Source organism: Mastigoproctus giganteus, chromosome 12 (assembly GCF_048544385.1).
Source record: "Mastigoproctus giganteus isolate SK-2022 chromosome 12, ASM4854438v1, whole genome shotgun sequence".
Lineage (NCBI taxonomy): Eukaryota > Metazoa > Arthropoda > Arachnida > Uropygi > Thelyphonidae > Mastigoproctus > Mastigoproctus giganteus.
In genome coordinates, this window is record NC_143586.1 from 16,647,595 (window position 1) to 16,664,408 (window position 16,814).

The following is a 16,814-nucleotide window of genomic DNA, read 5'->3' on the forward strand; positions in this document are numbered from 1 at the left end:
TTTTTTTCCGTAAATAATTATTAACATAAACAATACATGTCAAACTAGTAGTCTGTTGTCAGCATGGAATTCTACAAACGTTGCCAAATTTTACAAGTCAACAATTAAAAATATATGAAAATATAATGGTAATGGTAATTAGTTAAAGGAGCTAAACTAATATATAAAATTTAAATAAAATCCATAAACAATAAAATCCTTTATAAGTATTGCCAGTCAAGAAATTATATTTTGGAAGGGCATTTTGTTGTAAATATTTATTCCTTTCAGTAATGCCACAAATATATGCTGTATGCATACTAGAGCAGCCCAAGAGCACCCAAAAGCACTGGTGTAGCCCACAAAGAATTATTTAAGTGGCTTGCAAGCACTTCTGAGTTTGACGCTCCTGGGGCAAAAAAATAAAAAAATTTATATCTCTGTAAGCAGCTATTACTAAACCTAAGAATTTAGTTTAGTGGTATCTACTTACAAGTATGTGATAAAACAAACAGGCCTTGAAAACAAGTGGGGCCTTTACAATAAAACAAATTTTGATTTTAAAAACATTACACTTATGCCACAAATATGTGCTGTATGCACACTAGAGCAGCCCACATTGTATCAAGGAACTAGATACATTCTCGCTGTGTGTATGCCGTATCTAAAAATTTCATTACTGCAATTTATTGTCGTTCCTTCTACCCAATGCATTGTGAATAGTCAAAGGGGTACAACAAACAGCTGCGAAAAGATGTAAAAATCCCAAACACTTCCTCATTCATTTCACAAATATACACGGCCTCAGTAAGAATCTTAATAATGTCCATTTCCACTTAGTCTGCCAAACCCAATGTACTCTTTTCGACAGAATCTCAATTATCTGTTGATTCAATCACTGCCTGTCTAAATTGTCCAAATTATTCACTGTATAATTCCTTTTGCCTCAAAGGTGGTGCTTGTGCATACATCTGTTTCCATATTCCATGTCAGAGACTTGGTAATTTGGAATCTCCTCTTTTTGATCTTCTCTGCCTTAAAATCTCTTTACCGCATTCTGTCAAATTAATCAGTTGTCTCTATTGTTCTTCCAACTCCACTAATCATTTAGAACTCTTTGACCTCCTCTCATTGAAACTTGACTTTCTCCAATTCAACTTTCCTAACAATGAGGTAATTTTCTTTGGTGATTTTAAGGTTCACAACTCCAGCTGGCTTCCATTCTCTGGTCACATGAACCAGCTGGTCGAGATGCTGATGTTTCTGCAATTGTTAATGACCTTGCACAAACTGTTCATTTACTTACCAGAATATCAACAATCCTAACCATACAGCCAACACACTTGATCTCTTTCTCAGAAACAACCCTTCTAAATACAGTTGAGGTGAATGGTCCTCTAGGCACCTCAGATCACAACTTGGTGATGGTCTCTTCTCCAATGGAGCCTTTCTCTCGTGGTCATTCTCAATCTCGTGTTGATTGGCATTACAAGAATGCAAAATGGGATGATCTGCAAGATTTTTTTCTTCTATTCCTTTGTCAGATTACTGTTTCAAATCTTCTGATGTCAATGTTTGCTCATATTGTGTCAGTGAAATTATTCTTGTAGGGATAGAATTTATTCCACACTCCACCTTAAAATCTCCTTGTTTATCCAAACCTTGTTTTTCCAATAAAAGTGCTAAGGCTGTTCAAGAGAAGAATGTTATATATTGTAATTGGCTTGTATCCAAATCTCCAGGTTAATTTGCTGCCTACATCAAAGCAGTTATTAATCATTCCGACTGCTCACTGCTGGTGATGACAGATAGTTCATTGACTTCCAAATTCTCCACTAATGCAGATGTTCCCAAAGTTCAGTTCTTTCTCTCACTCTTTTCCTCTTGTATGTTAATTAACTTTTTCATTGACCAGAAATCCAATCTATAGTTTTGCTGATGATAGCACATTGTATTCCTCCCTTCCAGTTTAAAAAACCTTGCCCTGCAAAAGCAGGCTTCAACTTCTCGAATACCCACTACCATTTCCTTAAATGTTGATCTCCAAGTAATTTTCTATCAGGGCAAAGATAACTTAGTTGATTTCAATTCTTCTAAAACTCAGTACTGTCTTATATCTGGCAAAAATAAAAGGATTCTTCTGCTCCTACACTTATCTTTGATGACATTCTGATTTCTTAACAAGATCATATATCTCTTTTGGAGATTATTCTAACTTCTAATCTCTCTTGGCATAAGCATATCACAAATTGTTTTTTCTGCATATAAAAACTGGATTTTCTGTTTTGTTTTCATTACTTTTCTTCCAAACAGTTGTTCACTATGTACAAATTTCAAATCTGGTGGATTTGCAATTGGTACAGAGTGCCTACCATGGAATAGTGTTCCCCACATTTGGGTAAGTGTCCACAAAACCTCTCTCAGGCTTCTAGATTCTATTCAAAAGAGAGCAATTAAGTTAATTAATGACTTATCTCTAACAAAGTCTCTCCACTCTCTGTCTCATAGAGACATTCCGTTTCTGCTGCATGCCTTTTCTATAGATACTTTCATGGGCACTGTTCTTCTGAATTGACTTTTACAATTCCCGCTCTCTCTCTTCCAAAATAGTCTGAACAGATGCCACAACCTTTCAACATCCTCTTACTGTCCAACTTCAAGTTCACAGAACCAACTTTTCTTCTTCTTCTTCATTTATTCCTTCAACTTCCATTTCTTGGAACAAATTCCCATCATACATATATTTCATGAAAATTGCAATCTACACAAATTCAAGTCTAATGGGTTTTTTTTTTTTTTTTTTGGCTGATGCTGAATAAGCTTGCTTTCTTGCATCATATGCCTCTACTAATGCTAATATCTTCTTTCACTTCCATGCATGGTACTAAATACTATAGGTTCTAATACCTCTCATGCTTAGGGTTTTCTTAAAAAAAAACAAAAAAAAACCTTGCAGAGTACTGATAATGAACAGTACAGACAATAAACGAATGGAAAGGCATTACATGACAAAGAATAGTTCTTCCAAATATTAAAATTGAAAATGTTTTCAATTTTTAAGTGCATATCATTAATTCAGGGAGTCCATAATTGAAAAAAAAAAAATTAAAATAAAATAATAAATAAGATGTCTGTGTATTTAAAAAATAATAAAATTCTCCAAAATTCTTTCTCATTGTTTTCCCTAACATTCATTACAATGAAAGATATATACACACAAAAGATGTGGAATAAACTTTATTAGTTTTCTAGAGTGTCACATATCTTACATTAGTACTTTTGGACCCTGCAATGGAAGGCATACACAGGACTGCTAACAGTCCTATAAACATGAAAGCTCAAGCAAGAGATATTCTTGCTACAGAACCAAATTCTGTCACACTTATCTCACAAGTCTGACTAAAATGTTTCATAAATATTTTAGACTTCTAAGACTTTAGACTGTTGACAGAAACACTTCACTGCATTTAAAACAAATCATTTTTTTTTTAATAATTTACATTCAGTTGAGAAGGTAAGAATTTAAAAATTGGCCATGTATTTCAGGAAGTTTTTCTTTTGAATGGCCTCATTAATAACTCATTTACATAATTTTCATATTAACAATAAATAAAATCATCTACCTACACTTGTTTATTATGTGTGCATTTATCAATTTGCTCTTTAACGATATCAAAAAAATGTTTTATTTATTAAAAGTTTTAATCTTGGTAGTGATGTCCAGAAGTGCTGTAGAAAACAGATAAACCATTATAACACATTTGTGATTCCTATTATTTCTGAATCAAATGAAGCCATGAAGAGGTGACTGGTGGTGAATGTCTGTACCTGGATATTTAAGCAAAAAAAAAAAAAAAAAAAAATTAAATTGTATGTTTAACTTATTGCACTTTTATGAGCTCTGGAAGTAGAAGTATAAAGCATATGGGAAATAATTGCAATGATTTAAACAACACACATGAAACCATAAATAATTAGTTAGCAAATGACTACATTTCTTTCACGTCAATAACCAACTTATGAATTAAGTTATATTATGTAACACTATTCATTTAAGTTAAAGCAATATAGAGAAGAAAAAGAATTTAAAGAAATTAAAAATAATTTACCCATTAATAGCCCTGTCAGTCTTCCTCTCTTCAACCTGAACTTCTTCCACATGATTGTCTTCACTTGCTGATAAAGAAGTGAGCAATATTATATTTTTTACATTAATATATTTATTTGTTACTTTTAAAGAAATGTATGTATTTTTATTATCAATAAATTTATTTAAAAGAACAAAAATTATGCATTAAGTCATTAATGCTTTAAAGATACATCTTTTCTTACATAACATGATTTCATCACTTCTCACTAATTTGAGGAATTGTGGATTTGAATCCCATCAAAGGCTAGAGAGCTTTAATGGCCTTTTAAAGCCTTCTTAATGGCCTTTTAAATCTGAATGCATACGTTCATAGATTATCCCAAAATTCGCGCAAATAAAAATACAAGCAAATTATAGAAATTTCAGAAGAGAATTCAAAAGGGCTGGCATATTCATAGTAAAACATGCACTATAACAAAGGACCTACGCAAAGAAAAACCTTCTACACTATATCCACAGAGTAAAAAAATTGACTAAAGTCACTTGTTAAAGAGGACTTATGGAATAACTTCTTTCTACACTTAGAGGATAGAATCAAATTTCATACTGAAATACTTATCACAAGACATGAGAAAAAATGGAACTCCCTTTTAAAATCACAGAGACCACAATCTGTAGGTATGCACAAAATAGATTACGTGAACAGTGAATTTGTAACCAACCTATCCAACTATAACTTAACAAAAGACGAACACAATCTTCTCTATAAAGGCCTCAATTACAGTGTGACCCCAAAAAAGACCCCATACAACGAATATGTAATAGAAGTCCAACCAGACTTATACAGCCACAGCAATAGAAAAAAAACTAATCAAACAAATAATGTGATAAACAAAAAAAAAAAAACAAATCTTACTCCTAACCTTTCAAAAGAGGAATTTCAATGCAATTTTTTTATTTGTGGCTAATTTTTTGAAATTAGCCACAAATTTTTCAAAAAATTAGAAAAATTAAAACATTATCATTCAAAAGGCTGATTACGGTGACTCAATAGTATTAATAAACAAATCCAATTATGACAACAAATTGACAAACCTCCTACAAGATACAAACACATACCAGAAACTAGGCAAAAATCCTATCCCTACCATCAGATCAAAAATTGAAAAAGAACTAAAAAGATTACGCTCTGAAGAAAAGATTACCAGCAATTTGCACACAGACCTCTTAGCTCATACTACATGTTTGCCCTACATATTCAGGGTCACCAAGTTGCATAAACCAGACAAACCATTGAGGCCCATAGAAAGCTTCAAAAATACATCAACAGCAAACTTTATGGTTGACATGCTAAAACCCCTAATGAATTATTCGAAATATCACATAAAAATCATGGAACACCTATTTTCGTCAATCAAAAATATAAAATTAGAACCCAATGACAAATTATATTCTTCGATATAAAATTACTATACACAAACGTACACCCTCAAAAAATTGTGAAGGCCACTCAAGACATGTTATGTAATGATACAACACTAAAAACAAAACAAAATTAGATATTTTGCATATAACAATCTTACTAAATATACTGTTATCAGCGAATTATTTCACCCACGAAGGAGGTTTTTACCAACAAGTATATGGGATACCAATGGGCGGTTCCATAAGTGGACATCTCTCTGAATTTTCCCTTCTGGAAATAGAAAATTACATCATTTCCAAGTACTCTTCCCCATCCCTTAAATTTTATGGAAGGTATGTAGACGATTGTCTGCTTATAGGCAAACCAGACACCATAAATACCATCTTCCATGAGTTGAATAATTTAGATGATCTGCTACAATTCACAATTGAAAATGAAGAAAACAACAGGATCAACTTCCTAAATTTAACATTAACAAAAAATGCCACCAAAATCAACACAAAAATATACCACAAACCTACAAATAAGGGGAATTATTTACATTTTGACAGCTACAGCCCCCTCTCTCACAAAAAATCAATCCTTAATAAGCCCAGCTCAATAATGCTTTCAGGTATTCATCTACAGAGGATGAACGCAAAAAGGGAAATCGAAATATTTAAGAACAGATTTTCCAAGTGCCGTTATCCAAAATGGCTCATAAACGGTGCCTTAAATACATCCAAAAAAAAACAATAAAGAAAAACCAAAACGAGAAGTGCCAAAAAAATCATGGATTAGGGCTCCCGTACATTGGAAAGTACCAACAACCATTGAAAAAAATCTTCAAAGATTCCAGAGTAAATCTAGCCTTTTGCAGCTCCAAGAAACTATGGACATACCTAAAAAGCTCAGCTATCAACAAAAAAACAATAGATTTCAAACAGCAAACAAACGTGGTTTATGCAATTCCCTGCACACCAGAATGGGATTGCATATATATAGGCAGCACAAGAACATCACTACATACAAGAATCCAAAAACATAAAAGCAGTTTAAAAGTAGCCGCAAATAACAGAGAAAAAACAGACCGAACGGAAAAAAATAATAGTTCTGAAATGGTAGCTCACCACTTAGACACAGGACATTACCCCTCCTTCAAAAACATGATAATAATCGACAAACAAGACAAAATTTAAGTTAGAAACCAGTGAGACACTAGCAATGAGATCAAAAAACAGATCAATAAACACACATAGACCAATAATAATCTCTGAAGAATGGGACCTAAAACAAATATCCTATAAGTTCAACTTTTAACAACAGAACATAACACCCCCCCCCAAATACAGGACCCCTACTAATGGGGACAGGTAGTCACGCATCCAGATTTCCAAGTGAAACCCCTTTCTTTGCCCTTCCTACCTTTTTTTTTTTTCCACCGAAAAAAACATTACTATTTCCATATTCCCAAACTATAAGTGCAACATGGTGCGGGAAATTTTTCCCCTCCATCCTACTTCACCCTTTTTCTGACTATTCAACATTACCCCCCCACCACGCTTTTGAAATACGGCAATGGAATGTGCCTGGGCTATAGAAGACAGCCTCGGCACGTATTCACCCTCTTTTGAAGATTGTATTAACGAAAAGCACCCATCAGGCTTCAGGACATCATCTCTCTTTATGCCTACAATTACTCCCCATGCAAGGATTTAGGAGTTGGCTTTTTCCTTCATGCTCCTTTCATATAATTGCAATTTCAACACCTTTTGAATTACACCTCACCCGGATGCAGCTGTTTCTGAAGAAAACCCCAGGTAAGAGTATTCCTTCTGCCTTAAAATAAAATATATAATATTACTAAAATTTAATATCCTTTAAAATTTCGAAAAATATCCTATACTATCCTTTTCAAAAAAATCCACAAAGTTCATTTTAAATCCGTAATGAGATCGCAGATCCTCTACAAGGAAAAATTACAATAAATTATTAGCATTTGTCCGATTTTACGAAAATTAGCGGGTCTTGATTACTCAAGCTGTCTGTCCAACTGAAGTATCACGTGAACTGGTACATGACTAAAGTAGTTGATGTGCCAAAAAAATCACCAAGCAACAAATACAGCCGTGTATTTGTTGCTTGTTGTTTGATGATTTACATTAGTATAAAAGTTTTATAGTAATCTGTGTATAAAAATTTTATTAAATAAACAATTCTAATTTTTCATATCAGAAGAACCTAAACACAAAAGTTATTATTTCAATACGAAACAAAGCAATATACAATCCAATAAAACTGCAAACATAATTTTGTGGGTGCCATGTTTTTTGTGCATATGATGCACACAGAATCATGTATATCTGCAGTAGCATGTATTGATGGACAAGTCTGTCTGTTTTGAAATAATCAGAATCTTTTCACTTTGATTCAGGTGCTAAGGATTTGAATCCAAAACTTCTAAATCACTGATGAATGGCAAAAAAACCACTAAATGCACATAACTTTACCACCTTAATTGACACATTTTTTTTTAAATTTAAAATCATTGCTGAAAATAAAAAATTTCAGAAGTGATTCATCATTTATTAACAATCTTCAATAAAGGAAACTTTAGCTATTTATACTTAAGCTTTAGCAAAGTAGAGAGAAGGATCTCGTGTTCACATAGGTGATGAAAATGGGTTCAGACATGGTTTTTTTTTTTAACTCTTAAGTGGGCCAACTAATGTTAAAAAATTTATGTACACGTCTGGAAGCTTCATTTCAGAAAAGACTTAGATCTGTTGGAAATGGGTGCAGCAAAGCGTAACGAGATTAGTGATGAGAACAAAGGGGTACTTTTACCAAGAAAACCTTCAGTTCTGCAAATTGCATCATCTGGAAACTGAACACTTAGGTACTTGTAAGGAGACCTGATTGAAGTGTTGAAGACTTTAAATGGAATGAATAAACTAAAGCTAATGGTATCCTTATACTTTCTAATATATGATACACATAAGAGAACATAAAATTAAATTGAAAAAGGATGGTTACAGAATAGATATCCAAAAAATTGCTTATCCAGAGACTGATTGTTAGAATAAACTTCCATCTGGTATTTTGGAGTAGGTAGTTTAATAAGTTTAAGAAAGACTTGAACAAACTGTTAGAGGGGATGGACAGATGATGTGAGTAGTGTGGTGTTTTGTTTTGGTTTTTTTTTTGGCTGATGTTAATTAGTTTGCTACCTTGCATCATTTTCCACTACTAATACTAAAGGGACTATGTAAACTAAACATTAATGATATCTTTACTGTTCCCCACATTACATGGGGTGCCTCCATAGCCAGGTGGGCAGGAGCAGCAGTGCATAGCACACGCTTCTTGATTAGACCGGGGTTCGAGCCCGTGACCACCAAATACGGAGGATGCGGAAAGGTGTCAGGGAATGACCACCACATATCCCCTGAGCAGTATGGCCTTAGTTGCTAATGCTCCTAAAAACCAAATAACAATAACAACAACATTACACGGACAAACTGGACATAAATTTAAATTGAAGTAAAGGGAAGGAAACAGGATGGTTGCAGAAGATGTGCAGAAATTTACATTCAGTTGTTGTATAAACTTTGCATCCCTGCACCAAGTTTCCAATACCAGTATTAAAAGCGCTGATGCTGCATCATTATTCAGTATAATTTGACAAAAAAAATAAAATAAATAGAAATAAAACACAATTCAGAAATGCTCTTAGATATGCATCCAAAACTTTTAAACTACTTAATATTTTGATTATTTTACATCAATATGAAAAGACGGTAATTAGTTTTATATATTTTTATATCTACATATAGGAACTCCCCAACTTACATAATACTCGACTTATGCAAATTCAACTTTACGGGTAGTAAACTCGATCTTATTGCATTTGCAATAATCCCAATAACTGGAATTATGTGTGTTTTTACACTATTTACAGTGAAATGTGTTCCCCTTCACTGAAATCGTCAATCATAAAAAATACAAATTTTTAGAAACTTCTCTTCATTCCTCTATTTATATATTACAATGATGAAGGGAAAAGGACCAATGGAAAGTGCAAGTGCTGGCAGTGCCAGGAAACAAAACAAAATTGATCTAGAAAGGAAGGTGAAAATGATTAAGAAGTACGTAGCAGGACAAAGTCTGTCATCTATTGCAAGGGAATTATGTCTTGCTACTTCAACAGTGAATATTATTTTAAGGGCCAGTGCACATATAAAAGAACATGGTAAAGGATCAACACTGTTTTGCAATCAACAGTGATCACAAAACAGCATTCAGGTGCTATATCAAAGATGAAAAAGCTATTAATAATATGGATGGAAAATCAGATTCAGAAGCAAGCGCCCCCGAGTCCAATTGCCTTTCAAGCAAAAAGCAAGAAGTATTTATGAAGATATTAAAGATAAGTACGGTGAACACCAAGCCAAGTTCGTGGCAAGCAACAAGTGGTTTAATAGATTCAAGCATTGCGCTAGTTTCCAAAACATTAAAGTATGTGGTGAAGTCGCCAGTGCTGATTCTGCAGCTGCACAGAAATTCTGTGATGTGTTGGAAAAATTTATTGATGAAGGCGGCTATTCAATGCAGCAAATTTGTAACGTTGACGAGACTGCTCTATATTGGAAAAAAATTCTGGATCGAACATACACTGCCAAAGAGGAAAAGACAATGCTAGGTTTCAAGGCTCTAAAGATAGGGCCCGCTCTTGCTTAGGGTTAACGCAGCGGGAGATTACAGAATAATACCACTGCTTGTGTACCGTTCTGGAAATCCTCGTGCATTTAAGAGCATCAATAAAGTCACCCTATCCGTGCATTTCTGATCGAACCAGAGAGCATGGATAACAACATCTGTCTTTGAGGACAGCTTTAAATGCTGCTTCACTCCAGAGGTTGAAAAATATTGTAAAGACAATGACATTCCTTTCAAGATTTTGCTTCTATTACATAAAGCTCTTGGACATACTACACATCTCAATGATTTCAATTCGAATGTGAGATTCATATTTCTACCGCCAAACATGACTTCACTCATCCAACTTATGGATCAGGGTGTTATTTTGAATTTAAAAGCATACTATTTACGCACATTTGCTCAGGAATTGTCTGCAGTAGACAAGTGAGAAAAATTTTACGTCAAGAGACTTTTGGAAATCTTACAATATTTACCACACCATCTTAAACATTAATGAGGCCTGGGCAGAAATTACTAAAAGTTGTTTAAATGGCGCATGGAAGAAAATATGCCCACGGCACATAAAAGGCCTTGAAGTATTTGAAAAAAGAAAATCATACGAAGAGGTTACAGATCAGATTGTAAAGGTTGCAGAGCTACTTCAGTTAGAGGTTGTTGCCAAAGACGTGGAGGAGTTAATAGAGGAAGAAGAGAAGAACTTATCTAACGAAGAACTTATTGACTTGCAGGCAGCTATAGTGAAAGAAGAAAATGCTGACGAAACTGAAGATGAACCAAATGAGGAGCTGAGACACTTCATCACCAAAGAGATGGCAATGGCGAGGTTTAAGAAGATGGATCCTGACAGTGAACGATTCTTAAAAGTTAACAGAGGGGTAAATGATATGCTTGCTTGCTACAAAGAAATTTATGATGAAAAGAAAAAAGCCACTGTCCAGTCATCCATTAAGTGGCCAACCTCTTCTAAATCTCCACAGCCCTCAAACTCAGCAGCAGCGTACTTATCAGCTGAAGACATCAATTCTGGCAACGATGCTGGAGAGGTAAAACTTACGGAAGTTATGCCTGTCTCCTCTCTTTTTTTTGTAATTTTATAATTTTTAAATTTTTTAAATTGCACACTTTTTTAATTTTCTTGAGCATGAGATAAAAAATTTAATAAATACAATAAATAATTCTATTCACATATTTGTCAAACATTTCTTTTTTGATTCAATCAATTCAGTGAGCACAGTTGCAAGTTCTGCACAAGCATGGGAGAAATTTCAACTTACGTAGACTTCTGCGCAACACAACCTTTACATTAATCGGGGAGTGGCTGTATTTTAATTAACATGTAATAAGGATAAAAATGGGGTGAAAAGTTAAATGATAATAGATAAAAATAAAATGACATTTGCATAATTAATATGTATATACAGTGGACTCCCGTATTACCATTGGTTCACCGTACGACCAAATCACTTTACGATGGACTATCCATAATAAAATACTATTCACTACATGATATGTGTAAACACCAGTAACTGTGATCACATTTGCAAATTGAATTTTAATTCTATTAAAGTGCATCCAGTTGACAGTGTAATGTTGAGTCTGTTTGGTGTGACATAAACACTGGGAAAGGGAAAATGAGAGTAGGAATATGTTATAGGCCTAATGACACTGATGAGTACAATGAAGCTGTGCATGGAAATAGAATAGGCCAGTAAATCAGAATGTCCTGTAATGGGGGATTTTAACTTTCCAGATATTGACTGGAACTTGTGGATTGGTCACTTGCACACTAGCAAGACTTTTGTGGATTTATTGGAGGATTGTTTTAGCATTATTTTAGTAGAAACATATGATGCAAGAAAGTAAACTTATGCAGCATAAGCCCAAAAAAAAAACACTCCCATTTCACCCCTCAGTTTGTTCGAAATACCTGTCCAGCTGAGCCTTAAATTTATTTAGACTATCAACTTCCACAACAAGGGGTGGAAGTCTGTTCCACCAACCAACTACCTGCTGGCTAAAGGCAAATTTCCGCACATCTATCCTACATCTGTCTTTCCTCAATTTGAATTTATGCCCTCTCAGGTGATTATTCTGAGCAAGAGGAAGAATCCCATCGGTATTGAGCATGCTTTATACACCTCTATCAGATCACCTCACCGGTGCCTAGTCTCCAGACACTGTAAGTTGCAAAACTTAAACCCTTTGTTCCATTCACTAATCTTGTTGCCCTTCTCTGTACTCATTCCAACAGCTCTACATTCTTCTTGAAATGAGGCCTCCAGACCTGTATACAGTACTCAAGGTGTGGCCTGACCATTGCCTTATACAAGGGAATAATCACCTCCTTATCCCTGCTAGAAAATCATTGACAAGACACCATGAGCTACTCTTGCTGCTTGTCTGCACTGCTCAGAGAACTTCATATCTGCCTGTACAATTACCCCCAGGTCCTTTTCATTCTCTACCACTGTCAGTGTAGTACCACAAAGTTGCTCTGGGGATACGTTGCTCTGGGGTTACTGTTTCCCATAGCGTCAGTAGTGTCCTTAACAACCCTGCCAACCTTTGTATCGTCTGCAAACTTGGACATTAAGCTTGATATACCATCATCAATATCATTTCTAAATACAGAAAACAATAATGGACCCAACACTGAACCTTCAGGGACTCCAATAATAACATTAGTCCATGATGAGCAGTGTCCATTGATTACCAGTCTCTGTCTTCTCCCCCTCAACCATCGCTTTATCCATAGCAATTTGTCTCCAATGCCACAATGCTCCAATTTGTGCAGCAGTCTTCCATGTGCAACAGTATCAAAAGCCTTTCTAAGATCCAAATATATAATATCAAAGTTATTCCCTGCATCCAGTTCTTTTTGACTGCATCATAGCATCCAATCAAATTGGTCGGGCAAGGCTTCCCCTTAACAAAACCATGCTGTGTCCGAGCTACAACTGAAGTCTTGTTTGTTATTTGTTATTTGGTTTTTAGGAGCATTAGCAACTAGGGCCATATTGCTCCGGGATATGCGGTGGTCATTCCCTGACCTTTCCGCATCCTCTGTATTTGGTGGTGACGGGCTCGAACCCTGGTCTAATCAAGAAACGCGTGCTACGCACTGCTGCTCCTTCCCACCTGGCTACGGAGGCGCCTTGAAGTCTTGTCTAGATGATCCTCCAGTGCTTCTTTAACCAGTGCCTCCATTAATTTTCCTGGAAAAGAAGTTAAACTCACAGGTCTATAATTACTTGTGTCAGCTTTGGATTCCCCTTTGTGAATTGGGGTCACATTTGCACATCTCCAGTCTATGGGTATACCTCCCCTGAGTCCAAAGAAGCTCTCATAATTATGGCTATGGGTTTGCTGTCTCCTTTAATATAACTGGATAGATTCCATTCACCCCGTGTGCCTTTTTTATGTTTATCCTCAACAATTCTCCTCCACTTTTCTCTCAGTTATTAAAAAATCATCTAGTTCACTGCCAGAGTTTACTTCACCTCTGGCATTCCCCTTCCTGAATAACTCCTCATGTGGCAACGTAGATGCAAAATACTCGTTTAGTTTGTTAGCCACCTGAGCAGGATCATCAACTGTTGAACCATCAATATCCAGTGGACCAATCTGATTCATCCCTTTCCTTCTAGGAGTTTACATAGGTAAAGAACTTTTTGCTGTTTTTCTTTGCATCCTTTGCCAAGGATTTTTCGTAATCTGCCTTTGCCTGCCTAATCTCCTTTGTGACTTGGTCTTTTAACTCTTCTTCAGAGACATGAAGAAGGTCTCACTCTGATATAACACCTCGTAAAGAATTCAGAGTTTTGTGGGGGTTACGGTGATAGGTATTCCCCCTATGGATTGTAGAGTTCAAGATTTTTGCCGCTTGTTTTGTGCTGGAACGCAGTCGTTTAACGGATTTTGGTGAACCTGCCAACCCTTCTAATCCTTTCTGGATAAAGAAGGGCAACATCTTTCCGATTGACTGCTCTCCGGTGGAATGGAGAATGAGGAAGAGTGGCGTCACTGATGGTGGTGGTGTCCTCAGTTCTGGCTCTTTTGACGGAGGTGTTATCCGTGCTATCATCTCGATTAGGTAGGGGCCTTGTTAGGGCCCCAGAAGAATTTGAATTTATAATACTCATAGGAGTAAAATAAAAATTTCCGATGCCCTAAGTACCTCACCCACGGAGCCCTACGAGGGGACGCCCGCTCGTGAACTAGCAGGTCCTGCATACACGAATGGGACGCCAAGTTTGCTTAGGAGCACCATACCCATGTTTCCAATAAGCCTTGATCCCGTCCCAGGACCAAAGGGAGGGAAACTTATTGGAACGCAGTTGACCCTAGCAGTAAGAACTACCCACCGATTGATCCCAGTCGGGCCAGTCTGGGACCACCCATCTTATCGAAGCAGGGGCCAAAGTGGTGTATCAAGGCTGGGCCCCCTCAACCACCAGGATCCCCCTTTCCGAATTCGACGGGTCGCGGTGCTCGGCTGCACACATCGGATTCCAATGATGTAACCCTGGAACCAAGGTATGGGCGTTAGATCCCAGTGATTCTAATCAGGAAAACCAGCAGCATCACTGGGAGGTCCCCTCACAACATACAGGTGCCCATGTCGAGGGGCCTGGCTACGGAGACGCTTGTAAATTAGATGTGGGGAAGTTTGCCTTTAGCCAGCAGGTGGTTGATTACTGGAACAGACTTCCATCTGTTGCTGTGGAAGTCAATAGCTTAAATAAATTTAAGGCTGAACTAGACAAACATTTGGAGTGACTGGATGGATGAAATGGGAATTTTTTTTTTTTTGGCTGATGCTATATAATCTTGCATCACATGCCTCAACTTATGCTAATATACAGTCATCCATCGATTTGTGCATTTTTATTGCGTCGTTTCACTATTGCAAGGTCAGGTATTTACTATCAAAATTTTAGATATGCACAGCGAGTTTCACTACCTGCGTGATTTTTGTTTACAAAGCCTCAAAAATAATGAGAATGAAGAGCAGGTTTTGAAAATTTATTTGTTTTTTTACATAAGTGAAGATTTCAGTGAAGGAGAAACACATTTCACCATAATAAAGTAAAATCCCAAAAAATTCCAGCTATTGGTATTATCACAGAAGCAATAGGATCAAGATTATTACCCGCTTATAATAGATTGCGCTACCAATATACCGGCATGTGAAAATTGTTTTTATTGTTTTATGGTCATGACCTTAAGAAATGTGCTTTAGAAAAATATCACATAGGCATTCAAAACTGATTCTTATAACCAAACATAGCAATAAACAACTTCCTCATTCAGGAACCCCCTTAAACAGTTATCCTATATATAACTATCTTAAACAGTTAGCTGTTCAGACAGAACCTTTTTCTGGTTCATGCAACATAAAGTGTTTTAATTGGTAAGCACTGCTTTTGTTGTTTTAATATTTCTTGTCTATATAAAGTGTATGTTTAATTAGTGCCTAAAATGAAGAAAGCTACAACAAAAAGGTACAACAGGTTTCAAAGCTGCAAAAGATAGATTAACACTTTTGTTATGGAGCAATGCAGAGGGTGACTTTAAGTGTAAACTGTTTCTAATTTATACATCAGAAAATCCTCGTGCTTTTAAAGGACTCAAAAAGCTCCTTAACAGTTCATTGGAAATCAAGCAAAAAAGCCTGGATGACAGCTAAAATCTTTGAGGATTGGTTTTTAAATTTCTTTTGCAACAAAACAAAAAAGATATTTCCTGAAGAAGACCATAGCATTCAAAATCTTGCTCATTATTGACAATGCGCCCAGTCATCCTGCACATTTTTCTGATCTGCACCCAAATGTGAAAGTTACCTTTCTTCAAGTGAATACAAGTTCGTCAATTCAACCAATGGACTAAGGTGTTATAGCTTCCTTTAAACTTTAAACTTATTACCTAAGAAGATCTTTTTTACATTTGGTAAAAGCTACTAATGGAATGGGCAGTCTTTCAAGTTAGAGATTATTGGCAGAATTATGATATTCTTGATTCTGTAAAAAATACTGAATTCACATGGGGTGAAGTTAAGAACTCAACAATGAATGCAGTATGAAAAAAGCTGTGGCCACAAAGCTGCACTAAAGAAGTCGCAGTCAAAATGCCGGAGGTAGTTGAGATTGTGAGAATTGGCAAAATGATTAGCGGAGAGAGATTTGAAGAACTGAAACCAGCAGATATCACAGAAGTCCTTGAATCTCACAGAGAACAATTATTAGTGGATGATATTTTTTTTGCAATGTGAAGAAGATAAAAAATGATAAAAACAAAGAAGATGTACACAAAAATTTGACTGCGAAGAGACTAGCTGAGTTTTTAAGACTTGCAAATCAGCTTAGCCAAGAAGCTCTGGATATGGATCCTAATTTTGAAGAGGACTTGAATTTTTCGCAGGATTTTATCATTAGCTTTACTTCTTTATGAAGGAATTTATAGAGAAAAACAGCGTGCTTAACTAGTTTTTTTCAAATAGTGCTGGATACTGTTGCAAGTTTATCACAGAAAAACATCGACAAAGAAGCAATGAATTTAGATTAAAAATCTAGAGGTAAATATTAGCAAGGTTAATTTTGTGGACATGTTTGTAATTTT

At 35.7% G+C, this 16,814-nt stretch overlaps 1 protein-coding gene across 1 annotated transcript in view; it reads right to left on the reverse strand.

Moving 5' to 3' along the window:
* The window catches only part of LOC150076731 (centrosomal protein of 95 kDa-like), a 215,367-nt gene that overhangs the window by 121,549 nt on the left and 77,004 nt on the right, over window positions 1-16,814 (reverse strand). Inside the window, exon 5 of the mRNA XM_090386630.1 lies at window positions 4,089-4,155. Within this exon, the coding sequence (XP_090242756.1) occupies window positions 4,089-4,155 (67 nt within the window). The remainder of the gene's footprint in view (window positions 1-4,088; window positions 4,156-16,814) is intronic.